The sequence below is a fragment of the Salvelinus namaycush genome, chromosome 3 (genome assembly GCF_016432855.1).
Source record: "Salvelinus namaycush isolate Seneca chromosome 3, SaNama_1.0, whole genome shotgun sequence".
NCBI classification, from domain to species: domain Eukaryota; kingdom Metazoa; phylum Chordata; class Actinopteri; order Salmoniformes; family Salmonidae; genus Salvelinus; species Salvelinus namaycush.
The window spans coordinates 65,427,190-65,439,852 of NC_052309.1; the positions used below are offsets into that span (position 1 = coordinate 65,427,190).

Below are 12,663 nucleotides of genomic sequence, written 5' to 3' on the forward strand. Positions count from 1 at the left end.
CGTCACAAGCGCCATGCTATACCAACTCAGCTACAAAGGACCATAAGAGTTTTCTCTATTGGTCTGCGCTTCTATAATGTCAGGGGGTGTTTTTCACATCGATATGGAAAATAATAAAAACAAGCCTCCTGCACCCCCACTTTACCCATGACAGTCCATGTATGCCTATTTAAGGAAAAAGTCACGCGAAAGCAGACTCTTTGTGATGGTGGTATTTTTAATATAACTCCCTTTTTTTCTTAATCCTTGGGTTGGTCCTTATTCATTTTCTTCATTTTCATCCGTCGGTTTTGGAACCATATTTTGACTTGTCTCTCGGTCAAGTTCAGCGAGCGTGCTACCTCATGCCTTCTGTCCCGGGTGAGGTACATGTTGAAGAGGAACTCTTTCTCGAGCTCGAGGGTTTGGTATTTCGTGTAAGGGCACCGCTTCTTCCTGGAAGACCGGGCATGCAACCAGTTGGCAGAGGGGTCATCTACAAGGGAAAGTCAGACGGACACCTTTAGTAAATGGCAAACAAACACAGACCAGAATAGGCCCTAGACTAGCAAGCCTAATAACATAACTAAATACAAACATGCGTGCGTAATAACAAGATTTCCATGCCCATGCGATACATAATTGAGTTAAAGTGATATCAAAAGCCAAGTCTCATATTGCTCCAAATGGAACAGTGTTCGGTAATGTAATGGAGCAGAGGAGAGAGGAAAGTAGTCCATCACCTCCCCTCAGGCCAAATGTGACCTTGGTGGGTCTTGTAAATGGGTTTAGAGGACAGGCAGTTCCTTCACTGTACATGTTTGCCATGAAAGTACTTCCTGGACCACAAGGTGTCTTTTCATGTTACCATAACAATATCATACATGGGAAACACCAAGAGAATGGAAAAGGTACTCGTGTTCTTCACCCCACTAGACCTTGAAAATCACCCTGTTTGTGAGAAGTGCACTCTACATGGATGGAACACTTGGAATGTGATGTTATCTCGTAAACTATGATTCTCCGTATCCCGTAGTTTTTTGTTGTTGTTGTCAAAACCTCCAATCATTGCAATGCACTCCACCCTTCAGCTTGGTTAGCAGGCCTCAGCCGAATGCAATTAGGGAAGAAAGCGCAGCATGGTTATGAGAAGAAGCTACCCTCCCCCAACAGAGCCAAAAGCATTCGAACTATGAGAGACCTATAGTGAGCAACAGAGGCTAACCCAAACAAAAATGCAGTCCCCCTCAAATGCGGTTGCTTTGGAAAGTGGATTATCTCCTTTTTATGGGAAATGTTCCAGGGGAAACATTTCTTGCTGTCTCCGTGGAGACGCCTCTCCTCTCTGGTGGCTTTCTCGGGAATGCATGCTATGTATTTTCATGTAGGCCCATCTACATTTCTTCACAGTTGCTTTTGGTATAACATCACTGTGTAGAGCCTGCATGTTGGGCTACCATGGCATTCAAATGGCCTGGAAAAGATTAAACTGAGAATACCGTGATTACTCATAAGGCCGTGGGGATATAAATCTCCCAGGCATGGCATTGGAACGATTGCATCTGCAAGTGGACACCAATACCTGTTCCGGGGCACTGGAGGTAGAAGTGGGCTTTGTGACACGCAAAGTGGTGCTTCGCATTCCCCAAGTACATAATCACCTAGTGTCATTCATCCCGTGCAAAGTCCGGGCTTTTCCTGTCACTGCATGACAAACCATCCAGTGCTATCCCATAACGCGTATGGATATGTGAAGGGTTATAGCTTTGGACAATGGATCTGGGCATTTCTACAGATAAAAAAAATCTGGGCTCATTGAAGCCCATGGCCATTTCTCTTAGCCTACATACATGTAACCAATGTAGGGAAATCCAATCGGCCCATGCTCCTAGACACGCACTTTAATACCACATCAACTGTCTCCAATATCCTAAATCGTATGATGCAATCCTATTTTTATCATGAAAGGAAATAACCCCCCGGGGATGATTGATAACCCTGTAAACCTATCCGTTGCCGGCGGACACGTCGGAGATAGAGGTGTGCCATCTAAATACTTATGAGACAGCTCAAAGACATGATCTGCAACAATGCACGTTTAAGAGAGTATTGTCGCTGGATGATCATGTGGTGGGGGTCTGTTTTGTGACGAATGTTGGGATGGAAACACATAATGGCTGCAGACCGTTATAATACCATCGTGTCTCTTTGCAATTTCACCTTAATAGTCTGAGAAATTGACCTTTCGTATATGCCAAGAGAGATTCGTTATTGCATTTCTCTACGATAAGGTTGCATCGTATTTTATATATATTTTTTCCCGAACTGTCCCAGGGAGCCAACATACAACAATTAATAGTGATGTTGGCTGGTCTTATAACTTAATAAACTTCAGAGGCAATAACTTTTTTTTCACTCACGAGCGGCTGCTAGCACAAAGAGGGACGTGTAATTCCCAACTTCATTGCCTTTGCACGTAGTTTATTCTGGAATGCCGCCCAGGGCAACACAAAGGGGAATTCTGTTGCGCACCATCCATTACAGAGTTCACGTTTGCGTGAACCCATTTTGTGGATTAAAATCAATGTCCGTCTCCACCATCAGTCCATGCTACTCGAAAATGAGCATCAGTCAGAACATTGACCCATCCAATTAAGGTTAGGCCTCAGATAGCCTATATTTATGGTATATCTCTCAGTTTCCCGGTGCACCAAAACGTTACCGGGCGAGCACGCACAGCCTATTTCAACAAGACTGTGCTTTGCAGAGTAGCACACATAAATAGGTTTCTACTCCGGCTCGGCTCCAGGCCTGATTAATAGCCAGCCTGATCTTATGAGGCAGTGTTGGTAAAGGACAGAAAATTAATTTTATTCTGTCAAGGCAACCATAGGCATGGCTAGAACAGTGAGTCAACTGAGAGTAGTGACCAACATCCTCCACATAATGTCATATAGCAGACAAATGAGTCTGCTAGTAAAAAAACAAAACAACTAAGAGTCTCACTTGGAAAATGTTTCAGATTCATTTTCTGGTGTTAAAGAGAGACTCTTGCCCATTCAACAGTCCTAAAGGCATCAATAAAACTTGCTTTCCAGAAAATGTCGTCAATGCGGTTTCTTTGCCAAAATAATAATTGCAAAAACGAACATATAGCCCAATCCCCCACACTCCACCTTCTAAACGACATTAAACGTCTATAAATAGACGAATGCCAACAGACGTGAATAAAATAAAAGCACGTTTCCCCTTAGAGAGGATATTTACAGTCAAATATTGACTACAGTTAAGAGGGCCTTGCCCTGGTAACCCCTAATTTTACATTGGAGAGACTCTTGGCACATAGTTCAATAGAGGGACGTTTTTCTAGAGGTGTTGTTCAGTTATTACTGGATTAAAACAAGCTGCTGACAAAATGAACTGCACTAAAGTGCAATTGAGCGCAGAGAGCCTGTTCTCAGAGACTGTGTGCCAAAACTTACACAACTCAGTGTGAAAAGGGCTGCAGTAAAATTATATTCACTACCAGTTGGTCCCCAAAACTAAGGCAGGACAGCGCAGAAAACCGCGCACGTGAAATATCGCACTAATCCAAAACAGAGTATCATCCATACCTTGACCTGATGTATGTATAAATGTATGATAATAATTCTAACGTAAACATACATAGTAAGTTAGACGCACACTACGGGACCAGATTTGGTAGTGAGCCTCTATGACTCGCAATCTCTTTGTTCCTGTTTTATGACAGCATTAAAAGCTTTACAGACTGTTCACTTCCTCGTTTTATAACTTACTTTGATCTGGCCCGTCTTTGTCTTCGCTAACTTCACAAATATCCTTATTGTCCTCGAATCCGGAGCCCTGGCTGGAATTCATCTCTCTTGCCGAAGAGGATTCCAAAATGTACTCGTGTCCACCGATTTTGGGGGGTTCCCCGAGGTGTCCCAGTAGCGGCTCCATCTTGACCTGTCCCTGCCCGGGGAGGGACTCCGAGCGCGGAGCGCAGTCGAGCCAAGTGCGTATGTATCGGGTGTCGGTGGAAGGCACGGGCTGAGTCGGGATGTATGGATGGTAAACCGCTGGTAAGCCATTGGAGGCATGGGGGCTGAAAGGGCTCCAGGACGAGCTAAAAACTGGAGGTTTAGGCTGGAAGCTACAAGAGGGGAATTCGGGATGCTCGCCATGTCCCCCCGGTTGCCTGGAGTTGGAATACTGTACATTGGAAAACCTGGCTGAAGTCGGATCTTCGCTCTCGTGACTTATTATAGAGTCCACATAATAGTTGCTCAGAGTTCCAGAAATTGACATTCTCGGACATTATACAAAACACGGTTCATTGAATTCAAAACATGTAGGATAGAAGTCGTTTTTTTTACGCGACTCCCCTTCAACGAGCGCACGAACAAAGTAGAGCTGGGTTGCTAGGGCTGTGCGCTCGGAGCGAAATGATTGGTCAGACTTTTTTCACGACCCTGATAAAGCTTCAATGGGGCGTAAATCAATCCGCCAAGGGGCTGCACCTCTCCTAGCACTGTACATATTTTCCTCTCTAAATAAATGGTCTTGTTTATGCAATATGCAAAATGGGAGTGCGTCCATATATATGTGGGTATCTATAGGCTGTCGTAGAAATATCCAGTTAAATTATGGATCCCAAGGACATTATAAATGCATATGGGAAACAATGGACGACAAATAAGCGACCACATTATTTTCTTAATCAAACTGATACATGCATGCGTCTCATGGAACAATGCCATTGAATACAATAAGCCTTATCCAATATATTACGTGTTTGAATGCCCAATACAGCATCAGAATCAAAGTAACATCACAATACTATTAAGGCGCCATTATTTCTCTATCACTTTCATCTCTGGATGTCAAATCAAATGCATCTCTCTTGCCTATCACGTTTTATGTTTCAAATCTTCAGGTTTTAGACCTTTAATAGTTTGTTTTCTTCAAACTTCCGTCTGAGCTTCCACTGGTGTAGGAAATGTCTATGTTCATGCTTTATTGGCAGATTAACAGTCATGTTTCTTAACGAGCGCATTAAACACTACTGCGTGCCAATCCCCTGTCTTTATAGAAGAAACTACTTGAACTTTTTTGGTCGTTTAATACTATAATAAAATGCTACATCAGGCAGCTTTGATTTTTATAGACCTGATATATCGCCTGTGGCGGGGACCGTAAACGACTCTGCTGTGGCATTCCTGCCACTGACAAAAACGCTCACTTCTCACTCAGACACAAAACGTAAACACGGAGGAAATGAGACTAATGAGACTACACCAGGATATTCTAAAACCCAGCGGAAGATAACCATTTTACTGATACAGGGGAAAGCAAAGAAGACTCGTAAGTTAACGGTTTGGAGACAGTTCATATTTATTTCTGGCGGCTTTCCACGTATTGTGCATGACTTGTCACATTCAAGCGGGTCAAAGCTTTGGCCTCGGCCTTCACTGCTCTCTCGGCCTTCCATTGGCTCCGGTGCTAGCAACTAATGCATTTCAGCTTCAGAACAACTTCTATCAAGTGCAAAAAGAACAGCAATATAGAAATACCTACGGCTGATAAAACTTTGCCTTGTGTTTGCACTCGAATATATCTGCAGATTTATTGAGCACTAAATAGCCTAACAGCTGTTATGTTAAAAATATAGGCTAATTGCAAAACACGAAAACATGCGAAAGGGGAATTGGGTAGATGAGATTCATATGTAAGGTGATTTGAATGTTTTTCACTACATAACTTTGGGCCAGTAACCGAAAGGTTGCTAGATCGAATCCTCGAGCTGACAATGTAAAAATCTGTCGTTCTGCCCATGAACAAGGCAACCCACTGTTCCTAGGCCGTCATTGTAAATAAGAATTTGTTCTTAACTGACTTTCCTAGTTAAATAAAGGCTTCAATAAAAAACACCATTGCATGTAGTCCTCCACTGGCTTGAATGTTGCAGTGATAATTTAACGAACTCCACCAAATACCCGCTGTGCAAAGTGCCAACAATTTAATTAGATACATTGGAGTAGTAAACATGGAAAACATTATCTGCAAACCGCACGAAATGTAAAAAAAATATGTCAAGAGCAACGTTTCATTAATTGTTGTAGACTATCGTAGTAGACTATAATGCACCGAGCATAGAAATGTACACAAATTAGACTCAGACTCTTCTTAATTTATTTTGATAAGACATATTGGCAAATACAATTTAACATGGCAAATTGAGAAATACAGAAATCGTAACAAAATGTAATCATTGGTAAGCAGATAGGCCTACAAGTTACAATAATAAGGATTTGATAACACAAAATGGTTAAATCAACCAACCATGAAACAAACATATTTATCCATACTTATAATTCATCATCAGATATTTCTTTCTACTACAGAGGCACTCACTTTTCAATAAGAAACCTGATATTGGCAGGAGTTATATCAACTATCATATAGCCTCTCCAAAGCTATGGGCACTAGTGACGTGGAAATGAAATGATACCTTATGATTATGCTCAGGTTCTTTATAACTGTTTAAAGACACTCATAAAGTCTCTTAAGTGGATTTCCGCACCAGAGAGCTAATCAAATACGTTTTGTGAGCAGCCTAAACTCGTAGAAAAAAGGTTCTGGATAGAACCAAAAAGGGTTCTATTGCTTGCTTCATACATGGCACCCCTAAAGCTTATATGTAGAACCCCCGTAAGGTTCCATATAGAACTCTTGGGTTCCATTCCATACAAGGTTCTATATGGAACCAATTTTCTTCAAAATAGAACCTTACGGGGTGCCATATATGAAGCAAGCAGTAGCAGCAGTAGGCCTATATAGGTTAGTAGTAGAAGCCTCAGCATTAGTATAGCATGCAGCTAATATTAGCCTATATGCTAAATAGTATGCAGTCTGCAGTTCTTTCGGGGATTGTTGCTACTAGCCTAAAGCAGTAAACAGTAACCTACACATTTGAGCAATAACTAGACACAATAAATCAGCGTTACATTTCTGTGGAATGTAAAGTACCAGCCTTTAAGATATTGGACTGCATTATCTATCCTGATCAGATAAAATATAATGAAAAATAATATATATATATATATATATATATATATATATATATATATATATATATAACGCAGTATCATGAAGTTGTAGTTGAAGTGCAAATGCCTTTAGCCTTTTCGGCTAGCGTCTGAATAAGGGTCATGTTTTCGTGAATACTTTGCTGAAATAATATTACAGATGTGGAAGTTTGAAAGTTTGACATGACTGCATACAAACACACTATGTCTGTTAATGACCGCTCTGACATGCATATGTGTTATACTCTGTCATCTTTCTGCGAGCCCCCTCTGGATAAGCCTTAAAGGGATACTTCAGGATTTTGGCAATGAAACCCTTTATCTACTTCCCCAATGGCAGATGAACTAATGGATACCATTTTTATGTCTCTGCGTGCAATTTGAAGGAAGTTGCTAACTAGTGTTAGTGCAATTGGTAACTAGCATTAGCACAATGACTGGAAGTCTATAGTAACTGCTAGCATGCTACTCGAAACCATAGACTTTCAGTCATTGTGCTAGCGCTAAATAGCATTGGCTGGCGAAACTACCTCTAACTTCCTTCATAATGTACGCAGAGACATACAAATAGTATCCATGAGTTCATCTAACTCTGGGGAAGTAGATAATAGGCTTCAATGCCAACTGAAATGCAGAATGCAAAGGCAGATAGGGCCTAACCTGTTTTAAATTCATTGCCATTGAACGTGTAAGAATCCGCCTTCAGATCAAGTTAATGAAGTTGTTAGGTTTCATGATGACAGATCTCTCTCTCTCTCTCAAACACACACACACACAACACAGAGCTCACACACACACACACCCCTGAGGGCCTCACTCTTTGTGCCAGTCCAAAAAGTCTATACTCTCACATGAAATCATCAAAACAAACAAGAGAAAGTCTATCAGCCATTCACGTGTAACAGTCATATCCCCAACAGAGACATTCATGTGGTAATATTCATGGTAACTCTTGGGTTATATATGAAGATGTACTTACAGAAAGTCCCTTCAAAAAGTATTTACACCCCTTTACTTTTTCAACATTTTATTGTGTTACAGCCTGAATTTAAAATGGTTAAATTGAGATTTTGTGTCACCTGCCTACACAATACTCTATAATGTCAAAGTGGAAGTATGTTTTTAGAAACATTTACAAATTATTTAAAAAATGAAAACCCCATTGTTATGACAAGCCTAAATAAGTTCAGGAGTAAACATTTGCTTAACGAGTCACATGAGTTGCATGGACTCACTGTGTGCAATAATAGTGTTCAACATTTTTGAACGACTACCTCATCTCTTTACCCAACACAAATAATTATCTGTAAGGTCCCTCAGATTCAACCACAAAGACCAGGGTGGTTTTCCATTGCCTCGCAAAGAAGGGCAACTTGTTAGATGGGTAAAAATAAATATAAAAAACATTGAATATTATTAATTGCATTTTGGATGGTGTATCAATACATCCAGTCACTACAAAGATACAGGCGTCTTTTCCTAACTCAGTTGCTGGAGAGGAAGGAAACCACTCAGAGATAGAAAATAACTCAGGATGGATCAACATTGTAGTTACTCTACAATACTAACCTAAATGACAGATTGAAAAGGAAGCCTCTACAGAATACAAATATTCCAAAATATGCATCCTGTTTGCAATAAGGCACTAAAGTAAAACTACAACAAATGTGTCAAAGAAATGTACTTTATGTCCTGAGTACCACTCTTCATATTTTCTAGCACAGTGGTGGCTGCATCATGTTATGGGTATGCTTGTCATCTGCAAAGACTATGGAGTTTTTTTTAGAATAAAAAGGAACGGAATAGAGCTAAGCACAGGAAAATTCCTAGAGGAAAACCTGGGTCAGTCTGCTTTCCAACAGACACTGCGAGACAAATTCACCTTTCAGCAGGACAATAACCTAAAACATAAGGTCAAATATACACTGGAGATGCTTACCAAGACAACACTGAATGTTCCTGAGTGGCCTTATTACAGTTTTGACTTAAATTGGCTTAAAAAATCTATGGCAAGACTTGAAAATGGTTATCTAGCAATGATCAACAACCAACTTGATATAGCTTGAAGAATTTTTAAAAGAATAATATGCAAATATTGTACAATCCAGGTGTGCAAAGCTCTTAGAGACTTACCCAGAAAGACTCACAGCTGTATTCGCTGCCAAGGGGGATTCTAACATGTATTGACTCAGGGGTGTGAATACTTATGTAAATGAGATATTTCTGTATTTAAAATGTAATAAATCTGCAAAAATGTTGAGAATATATGTTTTTACTTTGTCTTTATGGGGTATTGTGTGTAGATGGGAGAAAAATAAAACATTTAATCCATTTTGAATTCAGGCTGTAACACAACAAAATGTAGTATGTGAAGAGTATGAATACTTCCTGAAGGCACTGTATATAGAGTACATACCATCAATAGTAATGCTGTAACATTTATCTGTAAGAAATAAACGCATTTATCAAAAGCATATATGGCTTCTGAGTTTGTTTTTGTTCATTGAATTTTATTGAGAAGTTTGTGTTCACAATGCAGAAAATATTTTTTTTAAATTGTGAATGATATTTGCCTTGTATTACAAAGTTAAAACAAGATAGAAGTTAGAAAATGTATTGTAGACGGTAAATGTTAATGTGCTATTAAATGGCCTGCAAATTATATGAAAGCCTTGCCCCTGACGCAAAGTAAAAACAAGCTGGGGTGAACATGAGGTAGAGCATGGTGCTGGTGTCTTTTAATAGAGATGGTTTACAGCGTCTGGGCATCCTGTACTTCATAAAATTTATTATTTTAGAAGAAGCGTTCATCACACCCAAGTGTACGCAGGCATTTTGGGGGAGGCCTAAATTAGCCATTTAACTCTCCACACGCCCATGTGCAATAAATTGACTCTTGGGACGAAATACATGTCAACAATAACAACTCTTTTAGATAATATTGAATGCATTGTTTTGTGTGCAATTACAAAATGTAGGGTAGTGCGCAGACATGTGGAAACGGCGTATTCTCGTTGTTGTTGCATTCGTCCATTACGCAAGAGCGTTGATGTGCAGTACTGGAGTAATTCAGGTAGTTTCAGGTTCCTGTGATACACGTCCAGCCCAACAACTTGAAACTACCTAAATCACACAACAGCTTGTCTCACATATTCTCTTCAAAGACCTTCAGAGAACCTGGTTGAGCCACTGGACAAGTTCCCCATAGCTTATAAACGTGGATGGCCATCCATAAACGTTATTCTTCGTTCCGCAATATGAATAACATAAACAAAACTGTAGCCTTTATTCCATATACACAAGCCTACTGAAGTGATCAGCAGTTAGAAAACGAGACAAGATACAAACTGCAATACAGTCGGAATAAAGAATAGGAGCGGAAGTAGCATGCCCATGCCATTTCAATCATGCACAAAAAGGCCTATAACGCACGTTAGGACGTCTTTGTTAGCCACAATACCAGGCAATAACATTGTAGTGAAATGTACAGTACTATAATCCATGGGACACATCTGCTGCCTTGACTTCCTGAGTCTACAATAAATGCCCTGTCAATTGCCCCTGATAAAATCTGGAGGCCGCAGACAGCGTCACTAAAATCGTGCGCTCCTCAACATGGCGATGCTAGCAGGAGACGCTACACAGTCTCCTTTTGAGATAAAAGGCCAATAGCTGTATATTCAGTGTCCTGTGTGGGGAAGTTGCGGCATGTGTTTTCCATCAAATATTCATATTCAAACAATATCAGAGAAAGTACATGCAGAATGAAACCATAGATCACTTCAATAACGTCGAATGAATACATAAATCTAGATAAAAATGGAATCAATTGGGATTAAATAATGTTATGTACACACTAAATACACGCACGTTATTAGTTTATTACTACGTGCAATGGTTATCATGATGATCTGGCATAAGGCTATACATTGCTTCTTATTTTTAGCCTATAAATGCCACAGACCAGGTCATAATTCCAGCTCGACCAATCTCTAACAATCTGGAAGACAAAAATAAGAGGAAATTCGATGTGGAATGCATGTAGGTCTACGCTGTTCCCAGAGGACGTGAAAGACTGGCCTGTGTGTTGGCTGACAACCCGCACATCAGCAGCGGAAACTCTGGCATCTGCAACTTGGCTTCTGTTGTTCTTAAAAGGGGGGGGAAAGAATGTATTTTGAATTCAGAAGGTTGGCTACAGTAAATGGTGGCCACTGAACCCAGCTAGTGAAAAAAAGGGGGAAATAAAGTTAAAGGCACAAGATACATGTGGGCTAACCTCAAAAAAGTATATTATATACATTATTCCTTTTTACAATTAATCACTCCTAAATCAGATTAAATTGTTTTCAATTAGACCTTGCATAAACCAAATATATGCATTGACATTGCTTGTTAGGATAAGGAAATTACACCATACAACTAGGCCACTGCAAACCACAAATACTAGCGTAATATTAATAGTTACAGCAATTACAATCATCATTACAGGAAGAATAATCACATTACTGGAGCTCATATGACCTGGTAGGAGAAGGCTACTAGGAAGAGGGATGGACTAAGGGTGGTAATAGGTGTCTAGAACTAGTAATTGTTGCAATGGGATGTACCCAACAATTACACTAAATGTAATGGGGGGGAAAAAATATTTATTTCAGCAGCTGTATGTTTTTCTCCATCTATCTACACATATCGAAGTTGCAAACTAAGAAATATGGGAACTGGGGAATATTTATTCAAGCAGAAGTGATAGGCGAAACTATATAAAAACAAACATTGATAATACAAGACAAAAATATATATTCTATCCCAGGCTTGCCTTTTGCAACGTCAAGGGCTCATGTGCGTAAGAAAACGTTTCCCTATTTCACGGAAAGAGTAACCTTTAATTCAAATGCTCTCATTTAGAAAACAATTTTAGTTTTTTATACATCCAATCATGCATTATTGTAATCAACACATTCTTTGTTTCAAGTCAAGCTATCTGAAAAAGGACTCCGTATAAACAAGAAATCATGTTTTAAATCCTTCCTATTTTACAAAATTGAAGTTCAAAATATTGTGCTTACTGGTGCACATTTTTCAGAGCTTACAAATACAATTGCGTCCGCAAATAAATAAAATAGTGCTCACGTTATAAATAAAGTGATCCTTTCAAATTGGCTTCCCATAGCCTAGCATGACCTGTAAACAATAGTCTTCGATTCAAGACAGTAGCCTATGCTGGCAAAAATACAAATTAAGCAACGTTGCAATCATTCTATTGAGCTATCAAGAAACAACTACAAGACAATAATCAAATAAAGTGCTTTTATGAAGGGTGTTGCGGGACAGGGGTATGGAGAAAGAAAAAGCTTCCCCGATATGTCTCCTCCATGGAAAAACTCAAGTGTAACCGGTAACAGCCACCATATCCTCATGCAAAGTGTATAGGACATAGACAGTACTTTCATCCAGGCCATCCTTCAGACCAGGGCCTCTACTACATCCTTCAGTATATGGTCCATCCTATTATTGACGTTGCGTCATCCCGTGCTCCTGCACTCAGTCACGTCCATGTAGGCCTGTCTCTGCGCACCATGTTTGTGAGGAT

At 39.9% G+C, this 12,663-nt stretch overlaps 1 protein-coding gene across 1 annotated transcript; it reads right to left on the reverse strand.

Annotated features, from left to right (window-relative positions):
• Positions 1–239: 239 nt before the first annotated feature.
• On the reverse strand, positions 240–4,290 carry LOC120044509 (homeobox protein Hox-B9a-like). The gene is made up of 2 exons (XM_038989163.1): positions 3,777–4,290; positions 240–475 (listed from the first exon to the last, which is right to left on the reverse strand). Exons 1-2 carry the CDS (start codon positions 4,288–4,290, stop codon positions 240–242), a joined length of 750 nt encoding a protein of 249 aa, XP_038845091.1.
• Positions 4,291–12,663: the final 8,373 nt, after the last annotated feature.